Source organism: Camelus ferus, chromosome 4 (genome assembly GCF_009834535.1).
Source record: "Camelus ferus isolate YT-003-E chromosome 4, BCGSAC_Cfer_1.0, whole genome shotgun sequence".
In the NCBI taxonomy this organism is placed as follows: domain Eukaryota; kingdom Metazoa; phylum Chordata; class Mammalia; order Artiodactyla; family Camelidae; genus Camelus; species Camelus ferus.
The window spans coordinates 9,848,742-9,866,753 of record NC_045699.1 but is presented as its reverse complement, the minus strand read 5'-3'; the positions used below and the strand labels follow the sequence as shown (position 1 = coordinate 9,866,753).

The window sequence follows — 18,012 nt, the reverse complement described above, 5'->3', positions numbered from 1 at the left end:
AGAGTAAAGGCCGGGAAGATGGACTATTTTTCTGAGAAACTTGACCAAGAAGGGAAAGATAAAGAAGGGATTATTTAGAGGAAACTGCAGGATTGAGGGAGCATGTTTTTGTATTGGCTCTGGCTTCTGTGATACTCTTGAGCAGACCATTCTTTAAGAACCCTGAGTAGCAAGGACTAGCCTTCATATCTGGCCTCTGCCTCCCTGTTTCAGGCAGAGTCCTCTTGGACTGTCTAGGCTCCCCTATCTGGTCTTTCAGAAAGCTTCTCCAGCACACGCTGTTTGAAAAAAAAGAAAAAGGAGTGTCCTTTGTGCCTTAAGAGAGTCTGTGACACCCCACGAAGGAGATTAAGGGCTGCACTCACAGCCATCTTCCCTAGATACTGTGTTAGAGATCCCACCTCTGGGATCTTGGAGAGAAAGGACGAGGTAAGCCCCATCTCAGCCATTCTCCTCTTCCTCAGAAAAGTGACTTTGGGGAGACACAGAAGGAGGAGAGAGATTTGGAGATGTTCCTCTAGAGATATTTTTGAAGGGGATCAGGAGTTAGTTAGCATGATCCATGGAGTGGTACAGAAGCATCAGTGTTTGTAAAATGATTATAAATCAATAAAAAATGCTTAAAAAAAAAAAAAAGAAGAAAGAAGCATCAGTGTTCTTGGGAAAACCGAGCTGCCTCCAAAATCCAGCCACTCAAAGGATGAAGACAGCTGAGAGAGTAGAAAATGTCGCCTGAAGAAAAACACACAACCTAAAAGTTTTGAGTTAAATTTTAACCTTATGGAGAACTATAGGTATAGCCGGTGCTAACGAAAATACTGCAACCATATCAGTAAACAAAGAATGCTGAAACCAAGTCATCAGCGGCTGCCGCCACCCCCCAGTAAAGACAAGCCTGCAGCCTGGCCTCTGCAGCCACTCACAATGGTGCACTCTGAGCAGACTCAGAATAAGAAAGGACAGGAAACTGGCCCTAGATAGCTAGGTGCTTATCAGCGGAATGAATTCAATGAGCCTGTGAGCTGGCCTTGAGATGAGTTAAGGCCATGGGACTCAAGGCCACAATCAGAGCATGTTTGTAGTATGCAGTAAATAATTGCTGTACGCATGCATCAATTATATAAGATTTAAAACAAAGAAAATAGAAGTACGCATGTGCTAGAGATAATTCTATAGGCCTAATAAACAAAGAAACTCACATTGTGCACGTGCTGGCAGAGAACAGATAAAAAGCAGGACAGGTGCATCATAGGCGCACACCTCCCTGTGGCAATAAAGTGTTGTTAACCCCATGGTGTCTCCTGCTAAAGTCTGTCTGATGGTATGGCAACTCCTCATGCATTTTTTTGTTTGGGCCACTCATCTCCTAAAACCCCACGTCAGCCCAAATGTTTGCTTCCTCCTATACATAGAAAAGCACTAAATTCTTTAACTTGAGATGCCTGGTTTTCTTTAGATAACAAACACTCTTTTATTGTTCCAACTACCTGGTCTTTGTTGTAAAGCTCTTATATATCCTATTTCCTCCCCTACCTCTTCCGAGCAGTCCCTCAGAGCGATCTGAGGGGCTGTCATCCCGGCTCGAGTCCTCCCGCCAAATAAAACATAACTCTCAACTTTTAGGCTGCGCATTTATTTCAGTCGACACTGGGAAGACAGCCTCTCAGACAGCTCTGAGGAAATGCTTCAAAGAGATAAGGGAGGAGCCAAGATATATAGGAGGGTTTTTTTTTTTTTTTTTCAGGAAAAAAACCATCTAGTAGAACATCAAAAAATTACTGCTAATGCCCCAAACAGACATCTCAAGTTAAGGATTTTCTGTGTTTGGGAAAATTCGAGAATCTGGGTCCATTGAAATTATTCCTTAGATATGCATCTTGACTATCTAGGGCCAGTGTCCAAAGTGCTTCCTGTCATTCTCCATTCTGAATTCCTCTCAGGGCACACTTGGGGGTGGGGGCTGCTGTGGCTGATGCAGTGGCAATCTTTGTTGTTTACTGGAGTGGCAGGTGACATTCTCTTTCCACAAAACGCTGATCTTCTATCCCCCTTGCCTCCCCATACCTTGAGCAGCCAGGGGGAAAGGTAAAACTCTGCTTTCTCAGCTTCCAGCTCCCTGCCCGCCCCCTCAGATTCCAGTCTGAGGCCCCTAGGGCAGAGGTAAGGTAAACGACCTATGACCCAGTTTTTACAACCGAGCTCCACAAAAACACCTGGCTTGTCCTGGCCTGGCTTGGGGGAGGGGGCCTCCCTGCTACTGCCCAGCTCCTAGCTCATTAGGTTTCTATCTTGAGGCTCCCTGAAGTCTTAGAGGCATTTCAAAGCATTAAGAGGAGCGGAAACTTGGTTTCAAATCTGAGCTTGGCCACTTATTCTCTGGGTGATCTCGAGGCCTCTGTTCTTCACTATGGAATGGGGAGGAAGTAAAGACAATATTTAAATGGCTCTTTAAAAGTGCCAAGGGAGGAAATAATTTGAATGTTATCCTAGTGTTAGCCAATTGGTTTGATCTAAGGAAATGTTGGAGAAGGAAAGGGAACGTGTAAAGGAAATAATCCTGACCCCACCCAGACGGTGGCTAGAGCTACTGACAGGCTGTACTCCTCACATTTTCAGATTTCTTACCCTGTCCACTTCTTGTGCTTTCGGTGTGTGTGTGCGGGTGTGTGTGTGTGTGCGCGCGCGCGCGCGCGCGCGCACACACACACACACACACACACACACACACACACACACACACAAGAGAGAATATGGTTAGTCTCTTTTTCCCCAAACTTGTTGCTGCTGTCTGGTGCAGATGGGGTATGGTTATGGTGATATACCCACTCCTCCAGGTAGTACCTGAGGCCAGGTTTAAGCTGAAGCAGATCAAGCCCCACAGCCCCCTACTCCGACTCCCCTGTCCTTCCTCCATCATAGTCACTGAGTAGGTAAGTGAGGTGATTATAGACCCAGGGTTATACCCTTATGTGACCCTACAATGTAAGCTCTGGGAAGGCAGAGGCCATGCCTGACTTATGCAACAGGGGCATCCCTTTGCTCTACATGGAGCCTAGGTGCCCGGCACTCAGCAAATATTTGCTGAATGAATGACCAAATGAATAATTTAATGCAGCAAAGAAATCTTGTAAGCGTCCTGGAGCGGAAGCATCTGCAGTAAGGAGCTTTTACAGGGGGTCTTCCAGGGTAGTGGCTTTAGCCTTTGGCGGAATGGGATCTTCAAAGCAGCCCCCTGGAGCGGTCGGCGGTCCTGGGCCCCGCCCCCAGGTGGCCGGGCGGCCCCTCGGGCAGTCACGTGCAGGCGGCTGTCCAATCGGCCGGGCGGGGAGGAGCGGGGCTAGACAGACTAGGAGGTCCCAGCAAGCGAGCAGGCAGAAGTCCCAGACGATACCTTCCTGCAGTGGCATCATGTCGCGCAGCGGAGCGTGTCCAGAGGAGCGTCAGCAGGCGTCAGAGGCGGACGCCATGGACACAGCCTTCCGGGCGAGCGGTAACTGCAGGGCGGACGGGGCTCGCTGGGACGCGGAGCCGAGCCCTCCCCTTCCTTAGGAAGTTGTCGTCCCTACCGGCAGGTCGGCGCGCCCACCCGGCCGGGTTCGCGAGGCGAAAGGGCACGCTGGTGTTGGAGCTGCAGGCTTATTGGTGCTGGGAACGCCTAAGCCTGGGCTTTTAGTTTCTGAGCAGGATGGGGCCAAATGGGTGCCTCCGAGCTTGGGCCTGCTTGTGGGTGAGACCCAAGGTAGAATGGGGCGGAGAGCTTTGTTGACTGATCTTGACTCTCTGCCCTCAGAGCATCAGCATATCCGCTACAACCCGCTACAAGATGAGTGGGTGCTGGTGTCAGCTCATCGCATGAAGCGGCCCTGGCAGGGGCAAGTAGAGCCCCCGCTTTTGAATACAGTACCTCGCCACGATCCCCACAACCCTCTGTGTCCGGGGGCCACACGAGCCAACGGAGAGGTAAGTCTTGAGACCCTACATCTACAGGCTGGCCTGCGGGGAGTGGACCTTCTTCTGGGTCATAACACACCAAGTCTTTTTGACTCCAGAGTAGGCTTCCCCCACCGCTTGTAACCTTGAAGCCCACTAGATGACTGCTGGTAGGGGCCAGCAAATGCTTCCAGTCCATCCTTGTCAGTAGGTGAATCCCCACTATGATGGCACCTTCCTTTTTGATAACGACTTCCCAGCTCTGCAACCTGATGCTCCTAGTCCAGGTAACCTGGCTCTTGCTGCTGTTGGGGGGAAGGGAGGCTGGACCTTATTGGGGGGTGTCTGTTGCAGAGAGTGATACCCCTTTATCTCAGGACCCAGTGATCATCCACTTTTCCAAGCAGAAGCTGCTCGAGGAGTTTGGTAACTATGAATTTCCATTCTTCCATCCTTCATCCTGGGGCCTGGACTGACCACTGGGGTTGGGCCCTGCCCCTAGCACAGCGAGCCCTATGTCTCTTGTCATCTCTCCCTCCTTCCCCACCTAGTAAGGTCATGTGCTTCCACCCCTGGTCGGATGTGACACTGCCACTCATGTCAGTCCCCGAGATCCGCGCTGTCATTGATGCGTGGGCCTCAGTCACAGAGGAGCTGGGTGCCCAGTACCCTTGGGTGCAGGTCTGTGAGGTCGCCCCCCCCCCCCCCGGGGGCAGGGAGGGGGTGGTGCAGTTCAGTTCGGGGAAGTGGCATTTTTATTTCCACCAGGTGTAGTTGGGAGGGGTTGACTTGGTGTCTTTTCGGCTACAAAGCTCCCTACCCCTATCTCATAGATCTTTGAAAACAAAGGTGCCATGATGGGCTGTTCTAACCCCCACCCCCACTGCCAGGTAAGTGTGGTTAGGGCTTTAGTGGATTTCAACCAGCACTTGAAACTGGAACAGGGGCGGGAAACTGGAATAAGGGAAGCGACAGAGGAAGTATGCTAGTGATGTGGAGGCATGGGGATGAAGGATCTGCCTGCTCTTCTCCTGCCCCTTGACAGGTGTGGGCCAGCAGTTTCCTGCCAGATGTTGCCCAGCGTGAGGAGCGATCTCAGCGAGCCTATCAGAGTCAGCATGGAGAGCCCCTGTTGATGGAGTACGGCCACCAGGAGCTGCTCAGAAAGGTGGGTGAAAGCCAGGCCGTGTGTCCCCAAGAAGCCCCTGACCTCACCCCAAAAAGGAGAGTTGTATGAAGGAGAGAGGTAGAAGGGATGTAGCAGAGAGAGTTGCTTGGAGGACATAGCTATAAGGCAAAGGAAAGATGATGGTGGCTTAGACTAGGGTGGTAGTGGTGGAGGTGGTGAGGAGCCATCAATTTCTGGGTACATTTTTCCTTTTGCTTCTCTGGCCTATTTGCTGGCCCCCTCACACCCACCTTGATGACTTCATCTCCTTTGGTCTGCCTAGGAACGTCTGGTCCTAACCAGTGAGCACTGGTTAGTTCTGGTCCCCTTCTGGGCAGTGTGGCCCTTCCAGACACTACTGCTGCCCCGTCGGCATGTGCGGAGGCTGCCTGAGCTGACCCCCACTGAGCGTGATGGTGAGTCTCCCATCTGGTACCTTGGGGCCCAGCTTTGGATGGGGATGACTGCTCTGGTGAGATCTGAACCTGCTCAGTCTGATCCCCAGACTGAGAGTCAGGCTCTGATTCCAGATCTAGCCTCCATCATGAAGAAGCTCTTGACCAAGTATGACAACCTATTTGAGACATCCTTTCCCTACTCCATGGGCTGGCACGGTGAGGCTTTTTGAGCATTGCATATATATCCCCAACACCATTTCTGGGCTCCTGGGGCCCAGCCCAGTGGACTGCAACTCCCTGCAGGCCTTGGAACACTTGCTGAGGGAAGTGTTCAGAGCAGGGATGCTGGGAATGTGGGTGGAGAAGGGAACTTGGTAACACTATGTCTCCCAGTGTGTTTTCCAATGCCTTGTCTCCTCTCTGGCAGGGAATGCTGGGAGATGTAGTTTTCAGTTACCTAGTGCAGTTTAAGGGTAAGAGCTAGGCCAAAGAACTAAGAAAGGACCCTCTCTAACCAGCTCTGCCTTCTTCCTGTCAGGAGCACCCACAGGATCAGAGGCTGGAGCCAACTGGGACCACTGGCAGCTACATGCTCACTATTACCCTCCCCTCCTGCGCTCTGCCACAGTCCGGAAATTCATGGTTGGCTATGAAATGCTTGCCCAGGCCCAGAGGGACCTCACCCCTGAGCAGGTCAGGACTTGGAGTCCCCTAGGTCCTTGAGTCCCCTTTTCTCTCCTGTTTCCTCAAGGGATTCCCAACAATCATGACCCCGAGAACACCGATAATCTGGACATTCTGAGTGACTTGGGAGCTGCTCAACTCCTTCATCCTTGGGTCATTCCTGCAGTTCTTATCACCAGCCTCCCAGCCCCACACGCCCTCCCCCAGTGTCTCTTCAGAACTCCATACCACGATTCTGGGCAGCCCTTACCCTCCCTGATTATCCCCCTTTCCCCTTTCAGGCTGCAGAGAGACTAAGGGCACTGCCTGAAGTTCATTACTGCCTGGGGCAGAAGGACAGGGAGACAGCAGCCATCGCCTGACCACGCTGACCACAGGGCCTTCTGCCTGAGGGAACCAGGGCCTAGGGTTTGGGCAGATGTGGGATAAATAAAACTGCTTCTCAAACTTTAATCACATATCCTAACGCCAAAGGAGTGTGAACTCTGATCCTTGGGGGCCTGGGGTTGAAGGCTGAAGGCACAGCTCCGGCCACAACTTTTCTTTGCCTACAGATGTGCAAAAACTTAAGGATACAACCTCTCCCCACCACTGCTCGCCCCAAGTCTCTGAACAAAATTAATACTCAGTGTCATTTCTGGCCTATAGATACTCTTACTTCTAGAGTAACAAAGATACCAGTTCAAAACTGCTTTAGAATCCTTTGTTCTTGTCTGTCACTGAGGCTTTGGGAGGGCCAGTGCCCCCTTTACAGCCATCCCTAGGGTGTCAGCTCACCCAAGCCTGGGACTGAGGGTTTGGTGGGGAGTGAGTGAGCAGGATCCTAGTCCCAGTGGTCAGTGGCCAGACACTGGGCTGCTGGCCAGAATCCTGGCTTTGTGAGCGGCTGCACCTTGGCTCTGCTCCAGCCCACAGGGGCTGAAGGGGCGGGTAGGGAACGTGTACGTGGCTTTGTGTCCTTGGCTTTTCCAGACTCCCACGTGCAGCATGCATGCACAGGCTCTACACACCTCTGTTGCCCCTGTACCCCATTGTTGCACAGGGCTGAAGATGGCTTTGGGAGGGGAAGGGCTGCCAGAGTTAGAAGCCTCAGGGCCTAGAAGGAGGGCATGATTTTTGGAGTAACCCTGGGTCACCTCCCCTCTGGACCTGTTTCCTTGGCAAGGATGTGTAACTGTGTGAGAATAAGCCATACAGCCCAGGAGACATGATGTCACCTAAGGTCTTCCAAACTTTCAGGTCAGGTCGGGGGCTTGTGAGCAATGCATAGACAACCAGAGTGATTTTCGTCTCCATTCTTCTCAAAGGAATTGAGTCTCTGGGAGGGGAAATCATGCAAGGCTGGAGAGTGATGACTTGACCCAGGAAAAGCTTGGCTGCCTGCTTTCTAGTCCAGGATTCTTCCTTGAGACACTGTAGGGGATGGTTCAGGACTTGGAGTGTTGCCCTGGTCGGGAAGATGCTCAGACAAACATGGTGCACATTTCCCTTGAGCCCCCATTGACTGGGGAGTGGACAAGAAGTTTCTTAAGAGAGTGAGACACCCCCCCCCCCCCGCCCCGATCCTACACCTTTGATTTGGCTGCATGTTGGAATCATTTGGGGAATTTTAAACAATACTGATTTAATTGGAATGTGGCTTGGCAGTTTTAAAACCACAATGTCCAGGGAAGTTTAAGAATCACTGCCTCACACCAGTCCGTCCACCTCCTTCCCTATCTTATCTGGAGTCAGGGGCACCTTCAGCTTCTCCAGTCACCTGCCCAGTGGCTCCTGAGCCACCGACCTTAAGGCTTTGCAGACAGCTGGGAGGGGGAGGGGCCCGAGGGCTTCTGGTCCTGCAGTCCCAGGAGGCGAGGCCTGCAGGCCAGGACCCAGGAATCCGGCTCCAGACTCGGTCCCCAGGCAGCCTCCTCGGTCCCGGACGGGACAGGAAGTGTCCGGCCGAGGTGGGGGTGGCGGTGATTGGCAGTCGGAGTCTCCAATGGGCCGAGACCCCCCCTATTTCACCCCTCTCCTTCCATTGGTGCCTGGGCGGAGCCGCCCCCACGGCGGGGCCCCAGGGCGGGAGGGAGTAGCTGCCGGGGCAGAGGGCGAGGGCGAGGGCGAGGGCGAGGGCGAGGGCGGAGGGCGCTGGCGGCGGCGGCCGCGGAAGGTGAGGCCTGATGGGGCCGCGGGTGCGCAGTCGGGAGCCTTGCCAGCAGAGGGCGGGGCGGGCGGTGTGGGATTTGAAGGGCCCGGAGTGGCGGGCGCGCTGTCAGTGTGAGTGTGTGTGAGACCGGCAGACTGTGTGTGACGATGTCAGTGTGTGAGACGCCGCAACAGTGTCACTTGGTGCAACCCTCAGCTAACGTGACTGCGGGTGTCACTGTGCATGTGGCTGAGTCTGCATGTGGCTGGGCCAGTGTGGGATGCTGTGCGCGTCTGTCATTGTGCAGTTTGGGGGCAGAGACTGGGTCGTGTGCTCGTGTGTGTGTGAGAGGGCCTGCGACCACATCAGAGAATGTGTCTTGAGAAGGTCTCGGTGGGGTTTGAGATTGTGTCTGCCAGCGTGAGAGTGGGTGGCTGGGTGGTGTGTGTCAGTGTGCGACTTCAGCAATGGCAGAGTAAGAATGAGACTTGCACTCTGCGTGTGTCCTGTGTCCTGTTAGACTGTGGAGGAGTGGGTATGCATTTTGGGGACTGACTTCTGTAGCCAGTGGGACTGACCTTTCTACTCAGTGGCCAGCATAGACAGACCCATCCCCAACACACTTGGCTTCCCCTCCTTTCTGTGTTGGAGAATCCTTGTCACTGGTCCACTGCTCCTTATTTTGTTTCCCTGTCTGCCTCAGTTTCTTATATGTCTTTTTCTCTCCCTACTACTGCCTTCCTAGAGTTGACACTCTGTGTCTCTTCACACTTTTGTCTCCCCAGGTATCTCGGTGTATCTGCTTTTAAGTCCTGCCTCTCGAGTTCTCTGCATCTCTGTCTCTCTCTCCCTGTACCTCCAGTGTCCGACTCCCCTGTTCACCTTTGTCTCTTTGGCTATCTGGGGGCCTGGACCTGCGATGTGGGGTATCTGCTATGCTAAGTGCTCCCTGCAAGAGGGGGCTTAAACTATGAAGAGGAGTTGGTTTTAGGGAATGCTGTGACCCCATTCCAGGGGCAGAGTGCTAAGTGTGTGTGTGTGACTGTGCAAGGAAGAGTAAGATGTGTGGCTCTGTGTATGTGTCCAGGCATGTGTAAATGTTAAGTGTCTTGAGTCTGAGTGAGAATGTCTGAGTGTATCAGTGTAACTGTGAGTGACTGTATCTGAGAGCGTGTGTCTGAGGGTAAGTGTGGGTCTTGTGTATCTGGCACCAAGGGACCAAAGGCATTTCCTGGTGTTGGGGCCTAAAGAGTAGAGGGGGAGGTGAGAAATGGCTGTAACGTCAAGGGGAGGGGGAACTGGACTCTTTGGCTTTTCTTTATATCCCCCAACATGGGGCCTCTCTTCCCCTTAAAACACAGCCAGCTGTGCCCTAAGGAAATATTTGCTGGAGAGTGAAAAGAGTAGGAACACAAGTATGTGTCTGATTTTTCATTTGATTGTGTCCACGTGTGTTCAGGGAGTGTTTTTGTTGACTGTGCCTAATGGGTCCACATGTGAATGTGCCTGTGTGAAAACACAGGGAATCTCACTGTCAGGGACATAAGCAGCCCTCCTTTCCCTCTTGCTGTGCCTGGCTGTGCCTGTGGCTTCCTTTCCAGACTTGGGGGGAGGCCTCTTCCCTTCCCAGGGCCTTGGGTGGGAGGGGGTGGGAGGGGAGGAGGGGGAGGGGGCCTGGCTAGGGGCGGCTGAGCACCAGGGCCCAGAGGGGCGGGGGCAGGGAAGGGGAAGGAGGGGACAGTTCTGGGGTCCCAGAACTGAGTGGAGCTGAGACGGGTGCTGAAGCTGGTGGGAGGAAGTCCTGGAGGCCATGGACACACAGCCACTGGGATCACCGAGGTAGGGTGGGGCTGAGCGGGGTAAATATGGCTGGGTGAGCCATGAGACACACTCAGACAGACACACAGACATGTGGAGGCCCCTGCTCAGCTCTGCTGGGGAAGGGTCTGTGCTCGCCCTCTTCTGGAGCCCTTGCCCGGGGCCCTCTCCCCATCTGCCTCTTCTCTTGTCCTCATTCCCACTTCCCCACTGCCTTCTTCCTCCTGCTTTCCCACATCCAGATGCCTCTCTTCTAGCACCCCTCCACCCCCAATGTACACATGGTTGGTTACCCTTTCAGCCTTTCTAACACCCTGCTGCCCCAGCCCAGCCCCAGACTCATTGAGCCCCCACAGCCTTCCAGTCTTGATCTCTGATCAGCTCTTTGTCCTGTGGCCCCCACCCTAGGCCCCTGTTCTTGCAGGCTCCCAGCTTCTCTCAGCCTCCTCTCCCCTCCCCGCCACCCTGTCTCCATCTGCTGGCTCCTCGCCCGCCCCCAGCCTCTGGCAGCAGCCAGGGCATCTGGATCTGCTTAACTCTGCAGCCTCAGCCTGCACCCTAGCCCCATCCAGCCTCACAGGCTTGAGACCAACAAGATTCCAGACTCAGGCCCAGATGAGTGGCCCAAGTAGCCAGAGCAAGGAGCCAGACCCAGGCAAGAAGAGGCCTGGCAGCCAGAGTGGGGCTCGGCCTCATGGTGGGAGTAGGGGGTTGGCGCAGACCCATCATGACAGTCCCCACCCCAGGTGATGAGGACGGCCTCAGGTCAGTCAGAGGCAACGACTAGCCTTGGGCCAGGTGAGGATGGACACCGGAATTCCCAACAGCTGGACTGGAGGAGTTAATGGGAGTGACTGAGCCATTGCCAGCACTTGGTGCCAGAGGTGGGCGCCAAGGGTGGTGCGGGGGGTGGTGCTGGCACAGTCTGTCGCCTCCGGCTTTTGTTCTGGGCCCTAAGCCCATGACTGAGAAGGAGGGTGTGTGTGTGTGTGCGTGTGCGCACGCGCATGCGCCCCCAAGCGCACACGCATGCATGCATGCTCACAGCCCTGGTGTACGGTGGAAAGGGGACCTTGTGTCAGATCCCCCAATCATTTCTAATACCCTTACCACTCCTGGAAGCTGTTTTCCTCCTAGAAAGCCCCAGTTTGGAAGAGGAGGAGGCAGGCTTTAGCCTCCCATCTTGGGGATGGGGGATCACTGACCTTGCCTCTCTCCCCACAGATGAGCAGCAGCTGCTCAGGGCTGAGCAGGGTCCTGGTGGCCGTGGCTACAGCCCTGGTGTCTGCCTCTTCTCCCTGCCCCCAGGCCTGGGGCCCCCCAGGTGAGAAGAATCTTGCTCGATGAACCAGCTCTGACTTGTGACTTGCCACCATCACAGGGCCCCTTCTCCTGTCTAACCCGTGATCCCCCCAACTGCTGACATCCAACCTGGCAACATCCCCTCTCTGCCCTGCCCTCTGACCTTTGTCTCAAGATGACAACATGATGCTTTGACCCCATGACCCCACTCAGGTCTTAAAAGTCCACCCCTTACCCTGTCACTCTCACAAAGTATAGGGTAGGGTGGGAGAGAGGGAAAGGAAGCACCTATGCTCAGAAGTGCCCTCCACAGGGGTCCAATATGGGCAGCCTGGCAGGTCCATGACGCTGTGTTGCCCTGGAGTGACTGCGGGGTAAGTGCTCCACTGGCCTGTTGGGCTGACAGGACCTTTCCATGACCCTTCCATGACCCTTTCTTGACCCTGCCCAGTCCTCACAGCCCTCCTGTCCTTGCCCCCTGTATCTGTAATCCTCACCTCTCTCTCTGTCCTAACCCTCAAACCATCCTTATTGAACAGAACATTCAATCAATACGTACTGAGTACCTGCTAAGTGCCTGGTCTCTTCTAGGCCTTGGGATACAGCAGTGCACAGGCCGGGCAGGATGCCTGCCTGCACAGAGCTTCCATCCTAGTAGGGCGGACAGACAATAAGCAAATAAGAATCTTGCCAGGTAGTAATACCTCCAGGGCAGAAAACCCAAAGAGAGTGATGTGGAAGAGGATAACTGAGTGAATACTTTTTATCGGTAATCAGGGAAGGCCTCACTGAGGAGGTGACATTGAAGCTGATTTCTGAAGGTTGGAGTATAAGCAAGCATTTGTGACAGAGAGAACAGTTAGTACAAAGCCCTGACGTGGGAGTGAGCCCCACACTCTTGAACAGCAAGGAGCCCAACCTGACTGGAGTGCAGCGGGGGAGGGGGAGAGAGGGAGGTGACAAAGAAGAAAAGGAAAGCAAGGGCTGGATCACCAGGGCTTCGTAAGCCAGCAAGAGGAGTTTGGGCTTTACTTGTGGGCACAGTGAGAAGCCGGTGGAGAGCTGTGGCATGATCTGACTTACACTTTAAATCTTCTTTCTATCCATTGTCATCTCATCTCACTCCCAGGGCCCCCGTGTCCTGGTTTCGGGACGGGGAGACAAGGCTGCTCCAGGGACCCGACTCTGGGCTAGGGCACGAACTGGTCCTGGCCCGGGCAGAAAGCACTGACGAGGGCACCTATATCTGCCGGACCCTGGATGGTGCACTTGGGGGCATGGTGACCCTACAGCTGGGCTGTGAGTTGGGGAGGGAGTGTTGGGTGGCAGTGATGAGTCATGGGGTTCCTGAGGGAATCTAGGTCCCGAGTAAGCCCTCTGGGATGGGGAGGACCTGGGGACTTCTCAGTCTCCAGCTGCACCCTCTGCCTCTAGACCCCCCAGCCCGCCCTGTTGTCTCCTGCCAAGCAGCTGACTATGAAAACTTCTCCTGCACTTGGAGTCCCAGCCAGGTTAGCGGTTTACCCACCCGCTACCTCACCTCCTACAGGTGTGTGCATGATCGAGTATGTGTGCCCATATGTTCGGGTAGCAAACTGTGGGTATGGGAGGCAGGTTGGGAGGTCCTGAGGAAGGCCTGAGAGGGAGGGACGACCCTTCTTTCCTTCCTGACCTCAGATGTCCCTCTCCCTGCCAGAAAGAAGACAGTGCCAGGAGCTGATGGCCAAAGGTAGGACATGAGGGAGAGGCTGGGGGCTCTAGCTGGATCCCCCAGTGAGCATTATCAAAGCTCAAGACCACATCCTCCCTCCTAGGATGAGCTCATCCACAGGGCCCTGGCCATGCCCACAGGACCCTCCAGGGGCTGCTCGCTGTGTAGTCCATGGGGCAGAGTTCTGGAGCCAGTACCGGATCAATGTGACTGAAGTGAACCCCCTGGGGGCCAGCACACGCCTGCTGGATGTGAGCTTACAGAGTATCTGTGAGTATCCACCCACTCCTAGAGCTCTCCCCATGTGCTTACCACAGAGACCACAAATGGACCCCAGTGTACAGGTACCCCTTCCTAATACAGAACCCTTCTCCTCTGAGCTCCCAGATAGTTCTCTCCCGACATAGACCCATTTCAGCACACAGATGACCCTCATGGAGACTAAGAAGACAAAGAGATCAGAGCCCAGGTGGCAAGGCTGTGTCAGCCTCTAGAAGCTGCTGCCACTACCTTTTTCCCTACAAGTCCTTCCTGGCTGCCTGGCCCCAGCGCTGCATCTTTGCTTCTCAGCCCCTTGCTGAAGACAGTCCTATCTCATGTCCTCCCTGCCCAGTGCCTCTCTTGCTGGTCTCTCCTTCCTCTTGATTTGTGTGTGGAAGGGGGGGTCACTAAAACTCTGGCTGGAATTTGGGCCAACTCATCTTCCTTGGGTGGAAAGCAGAATCACTCTTTAATTCACCCAACAAACATTTCAAAAATCCGCCCTGAGATCTCAGCTTACTTTATAATGGGGATGACAGATAGGTCCTGAGCCTAGTGGATGATCAAGCTTAAGATTTACCTAACCTCCTTGGAAGTGCCTCCCCTCGTATACCTTTAGGCACACACCCATCTTCCCTTGGGAGGTGGTGGGAAAGGATGAGTACCTGTCTTGTGCCCTGACTTTGTGTCTCCACTGCCCTCAGTGCGCCCTGACCCACCCCAGGGTTTGCGGGTTGAGTCAGTACCTGGCTATCCTCGCCGCCTGCGTGCCAGCTGGATGTACCCTGCCTCCTGGCCCCGCCAGCCCCATTTCCTGCTCAAGTTCCGGCTGCAGTACCGTCCAGCGCAGCATCCAGCCTGGTCCATGGTGAGTGTGTCCCATATGGTCCCGTTTCTAGTTTTATGTTTCCAGGTGTTCTGCATGACCAGCTCTGGCAGATCACTGAAGTCCTGTGGCCTCCTCTACAGAGTCTTCTCCATGGGCTAGGCTTTGTGCTGGCTGCTAGGGTTTTAGCAGGGACCGCCAAGCCAAGCCTCTGCCCTACGGGGCTATAACTCTGATGTCAGCCTATCTGTGGGAAAACAGCAGTGACTTTTTAAAAATAATTTTTCCAGGAAAAGGAGTGCCTTTCACCGGGAAGCACATCTTCATACAAACACTCCAATGTGGAAAGAGGTGAATTCCTACCTCTGGAGATGGCAAAGATTGGCTAGCATCAGGTCTGAGGAGCTGCTGCCTCAGATAATAACCAATATTTCTTGAACACTGTCTGCCTGCCAGGCACTGTGCTACACATTTTACATGTATTATCTCGTTTAGGTGTATTCACCTCTATTTTACAAATGAAGAAACTGAGGCACAGAGAGAGGCCCAAGGCCACCCAGTAAATGGTACAGCAAAGATTTGAACCCAGGCAGCCTGACATCACAGCCTGTCTATATAACCACTATGCACTTTTGTCTTCTGAACACTGGGTGTAGACCTGACACACCCAGCCACCCTTCGTGAGGCCCAGATGGCTGCATCAGGCTGGCAGGGATAGGACTGGGAGGAAGGGGTGATCTTTGCAGACTGGGGCCAGGAGTCAGGTAGGCTCGGTGCTTATAACCTGGATAACGCGCGGGTGAACCATCTTCACTCCCAGGTGGAGCCGGCTGGATTGGAGGAGGTGATCACGGACGCCGTGGCTGGGCTGCCCCATGCCGTGAGGGTCAGTGCCCGGGACTTTTTGGATGCTGGCACCTGGAGCGCCTGGAGCCCCGAGGCCTGGGGGACTCCGAGCACGGGTGAGAGACCGAGCCTAGGGAAAGAGCCAAGGCCCCGCCACACAGCACCTATCAGCCGAACTGCGGGCACTGGCGGCCACGTGGCACACGCCCCACCCACGCAGGCCAGCAATTGCGGCCGCAGGCTTCAGCTGCGGTTGCCGGCAGCCCCGCCCTAGTTTACACCCCGCCCCTCAGCCTCCACCCCTGCTGCGTCCCCAGAAGGGGCACTGCCCTTTCAAGCCCCGCCCCCTAGGCGCCCCAGTGTCCAACCCTGGCCCTGGCCTCCCCTCCTATCCCGCGTGGACAAGTCTCTTAAGGTCTCGTCTCCCTTCAGGGCCCCTACCGAAAGAGATACCAGTTGGCGGCCAGCAGCTTGTGCAGCCAGAGGAAGAACTTCAGGCGGACAGCCCCGCTCCCCCAAGGCCGTCCCTCCTACCAGACCCGCGGCCACTTGGTGAGCTTGGGCAGATGGGCACAGGTGGTAGAGGATGGGAAAAACTCCAGAGAGAAGGGGATACCGAGTTTGGTCAGGCAGGATTGCTCTCACAGCTGGCATGTGACCCTCCCCCTCAGACCACAGAGACCCCTTGGAGCAGGTGGCTGTGCTGGCATCTTTGGGAATCTTCTCTTTCCTGGGACTGGTAGCTGGGGCCCTGGCACTGGGGCTCTGGTAAGTGACCCTCCTCAGCCTCTGATCCCACACAGATGCTCTGATACCCACAGTCCACACCCATTCCCACCCCTCATAACTTCCCACTGAAAGTGTCTGATTCTGGAGCCATTCCTCCTCCCTCCCTCTCCCGCCCCTATACTTCATGATTCTCACCAATTCCTCTCTTGACCCTTTACTAATAAACCTATTTGGGGAAGACTGAGATGCCCCACATTGTCAGGGAGACAGCTTCCTTTTTGTGCTCCAGGCTGAGGCTGAGACCAGAAGGGAAGGATGGACCCCGAAAGCCTGGGTTCTTGGCCCCGATGATTCCAGTGGATAAGCTTCCAGGTGAGTATGACCTCCAGGAGGTTTGGACTTGGAGATGTGTGCCCTCATTTTCAGTGTCTAGATTAAAAGTCAGATACCTTAGTCATCATAAGGGTTTTGAGAATCAGAGTTGGGTCTCCTTATTCTTATGAAGTCTGGCCTCATGGTTTCATTCTTGAGTCCCTGGGCTCAGAGTTGGGTTTCTTTCATCTCTTACAGGATACTGGGGCTCCTTCCTCATTTTCAGGGTGTTAGGCTCAAAGCCGGAATGCATCCTTATTCTTGGGGTGTCTGGATCAGAGCTGGGTCCCCTCCCTTATTCTCAGGGTGTTTGGGACAAGATCCAATCCTGCTGTCTCCCTTGATTTTCCCCCTTCTTCTTCTAGGAGTCCCAAACCTGTAGAGGACCCTGAAGGGCTTCAGCTGATTCCACCTATAACTCTGTCTTGCTGGTATAGATGGAAGGAGAGGTGGAACCAGGCAGGACATAGATCCCTGTGGAGGCGGGATCTCAGCTGGAAGTTCTATTTGGAGCCCATTTCTATGAGACTCTGTGTTCCAAACTTACCAGCTGAAAGGTACCTGGACCTCTGACTTCATCCCAGAGCTGGAGGTGCACCTGAGGAATGTGTGTAGATGTGTATGTTTGTGTCCATGTGTGCCAAGTGTATGTGAGGCAGGGAACATGTGTTCTCTGCATGTATATATATATAGGTACCTGGGGAGTGTGTGTGGGTCCTTGGCTCTTGGCCTTGCCCCTGGCAAGGGTTGCGAAGGTGTGAATAAAGAGAATGAGGAGGTTCTTCTGTTTATTGACATGTCTCCCAGCTCCAGATTCAGGACTCATGGGAGAGCGCACAGAACTTGGAGACCACAGTCAAAGACTACTGTCCAATGATACTTTATTATTTTGGCTATTGGGGGCCCTGGCCCATTTTCCCTGCCAGCCCCAAAGTCAGGTTGGGCAGAATCCCCTGGACTGTCCTCCCTTGGCGCTCAAACCACCGAACCAGGCTGCGGTTCTGGGGGTGGATGCAGACGCTGCGTCGAGACAGGTGAAGCCTGGGAAAGGAAAGGTGCAAAGCCATAGTCGTAACTTACAGATGAGGTTAAGGCCCAGGGGTTAGAGGCCAAAGCCAGATGAAAACCTGAGTTGGCATCAGAATTAGCAGTTGGGGCTGGGTTGAGATCAGCATCAGGGGTTGGGACTGAGGTCAGAGTTAGGGGTCAAATCAGGGGCAGGGTCAAAGCTCACACAAAGGCCTGGAGGTGACAGTCCCCATCAGCTTCCTGCAGTTCCACTCGGACGACCTTCCTCAGTAGCTTGCTTGAGAGTGGCTGTCGGTAGAGCTGAGTACAGCATGTAGTGCTGGGTGGCAGTAGCAATACTAGGGGACAACGGGACCATGTGTCCAGAGGGCTTCTGACCCAAAACTTCTCCATCAGACGGCTGGAGGCTGGGCTTCCTGGGTCCCTGTCCCTCCATCCCATTCACCGAGACCCAGGCCTTTTAGACCCTCAGGCACTCACCTGCTTCAGGGTCTGGGCTCAGGAGCAACAGTAGCAGCAGGAGGCTGCTGGCAGGTGAGGGCCCCTTCATGATGCTCAGCTTGGATGCTTCCTTCTCTCTCCTCCTCCTTCCCTACCTTTTATCTGGGTGCCTTTTTCCTGGGGCACCAGGTGAGTCAGAGGCAGGTTAAGATGTATTGCTCAACCTGTGACAGTCCTGGGCCCTGGTTACCACAGACCCCCTCCTCTCTTAGGACTGCCATTTCCCATGGGCTCCTAAGTCCTGGGCAGAGAGACTAGGGAGAGGGGCTGTACATGTGGGGACTGATGGTACAGTAACTGAGTAAG

At 54.3% G+C, this 18,012-nt stretch overlaps 3 protein-coding genes across 10 annotated transcripts; 2 read left to right on the top strand and 1 right to left on the bottom strand.

Moving 5' to 3' along the window:
- The first annotated feature begins 3,340 nt into the window (after window positions 1-3,340).
- GALT (galactose-1-phosphate uridylyltransferase) lies at window positions 3,341-6,653 on the top strand. Of its 3 annotated transcripts, none has more exons than XM_032477534.1 (11): window positions 3,341-3,572; window positions 3,791-3,960; window positions 4,142-4,217; window positions 4,308-4,356; window positions 4,482-4,611; window positions 4,764-4,820; window positions 4,976-5,098; window positions 5,382-5,514; window positions 5,629-5,712; window positions 6,035-6,189; window positions 6,462-6,653. In XM_032477534.1, the coding sequence occupies exons 2-11, from the start codon at window positions 3,853-3,855 to the stop codon at window positions 6,540-6,542; spliced, it is 996 nt and encodes a 331-aa protein (XP_032333425.1). In that variant the 5' UTR covers window positions 3,341-3,572; window positions 3,791-3,852; the 3' UTR covers window positions 6,543-6,653. The 3 variants fall into 3 exon arrangements, with proteins under 3 accessions (XP_032333425.1, XP_006182794.1, XP_032333424.1); XM_006182732.3 differs by having other exon boundaries at window positions 3,356-3,490; XM_032477533.1 differs by lacking the exon at window positions 4,764-4,820 and having other exon boundaries at window positions 3,356-3,490.
- A 1,584-nt stretch (window positions 6,654-8,237) lies between these two features.
- Window positions 8,238-16,965, top strand: IL11RA (interleukin 11 receptor subunit alpha). Of its 6 annotated transcripts, none has more exons than XM_032477528.1 (13): window positions 8,238-8,335; window positions 11,354-11,453; window positions 11,745-11,805; window positions 12,561-12,730; window positions 12,866-12,980; window positions 13,128-13,160; window positions 13,246-13,412; window positions 14,108-14,271; window positions 15,050-15,191; window positions 15,508-15,627; window positions 15,747-15,843; window positions 16,094-16,176; window positions 16,542-16,958. In XM_032477528.1, the coding sequence occupies exons 2-13, from the start codon at window positions 11,354-11,356 to the stop codon at window positions 16,556-16,558; spliced, it is 1,269 nt and encodes a 422-aa protein (XP_032333419.1). In that variant the 5' UTR covers window positions 8,238-8,335; the 3' UTR covers window positions 16,559-16,958. The 6 variants fall into 6 exon arrangements, with proteins under 6 accessions (XP_032333419.1, XP_032333421.1, XP_032333420.1 ...); XM_032477529.1 differs by lacking the exon at window positions 11,745-11,805 and adding an exon at window positions 10,876-11,013 and having other exon boundaries at window positions 8,312-8,335; window positions 16,542-16,957; XM_006182733.3 differs by lacking the exon at window positions 8,238-8,335 and adding an exon at window positions 10,057-10,150 and having other exon boundaries at window positions 16,542-16,965.
- Window positions 16,966-17,040: 75 nt separating this feature from the next.
- CCL27 (C-C motif chemokine ligand 27) lies at window positions 17,041-17,887 on the bottom strand. Its single transcript, XM_006182734.3, has 3 exons — window positions 17,686-17,887; window positions 17,411-17,543; window positions 17,041-17,217 (listed from the first exon to the last, which is right to left on the bottom strand). Exons 1-3 carry the CDS (start codon window positions 17,753-17,755, stop codon window positions 17,070-17,072), a joined length of 351 nt encoding a protein of 116 aa, XP_006182796.1. The 5' UTR covers window positions 17,756-17,887; the 3' UTR covers window positions 17,041-17,069.
- Window positions 17,888-18,012: the final 125 nt, after the last annotated feature.

What these genes read in the sequence shown, in the direction of transcription:
- GALT (XM_006182732.3), top strand. Translation starts at nt 3,409, where the DNA reads ATGTCGCGCAGCGGAGCGTGTCCAGAGGAGCGTCAGCAGGCGTCAGAG. An exon ending in ACCCCCACCCCCACTGCCAG is followed by an intron (nt 4,821 to 4,975) that starts GTAAGTGTGGTT and finishes GCCCCTTGACAG; the next exon opens with GTGTGGGCCAGCAGTTTCCT. An exon ending in GACCCCCACTGAGCGTGATG is followed by an intron (nt 5,515 to 5,628) that starts GTGAGTCTCCCA and finishes CTCTGATTCCAG; the next exon opens with ATCTAGCCTCCATCATGAAG.
- CCL27 (XM_006182734.3), bottom strand. Translation starts at nt 17,755, where the DNA reads ATGAAGGGGCCCTCACCTGCCAGCAGCCTCCTGCTGCTACTGTTGCTC. An exon ending in GAGCCCAGACCCTGAAGCAG is followed by an intron (nt 17,544 to 17,685) that starts GTGAGTGCCTGA and finishes GTTGTCCCCTAG; the next exon opens with TATTGCTACTGCCACCCAGC. An exon ending in TGTCACCTCCAGGCCTTTGT is followed by an intron (nt 17,218 to 17,410) that starts GTGAGCTTTGAC and finishes TTCCTTTCCCAG; the next exon opens with GCTTCACCTGTCTCGACGCA.
- IL11RA (XM_006182733.3), top strand. Translation starts at nt 11,354, where the DNA reads ATGAGCAGCAGCTGCTCAGGGCTGAGCAGGGTCCTGGTGGCCGTGGCT. An exon ending in TGCCCTGGAGTGACTGCGGG is followed by an intron (nt 11,806 to 12,560) that starts GTAAGTGCTCCA and finishes TCTCACTCCCAG; the next exon opens with GGCCCCCGTGTCCTGGTTTC. An exon ending in TGTGAGCTTACAGAGTATCT is followed by an intron (nt 13,413 to 14,107) that starts GTGAGTATCCAC and finishes CACTGCCCTCAG; the next exon opens with TGCGCCCTGACCCACCCCAG.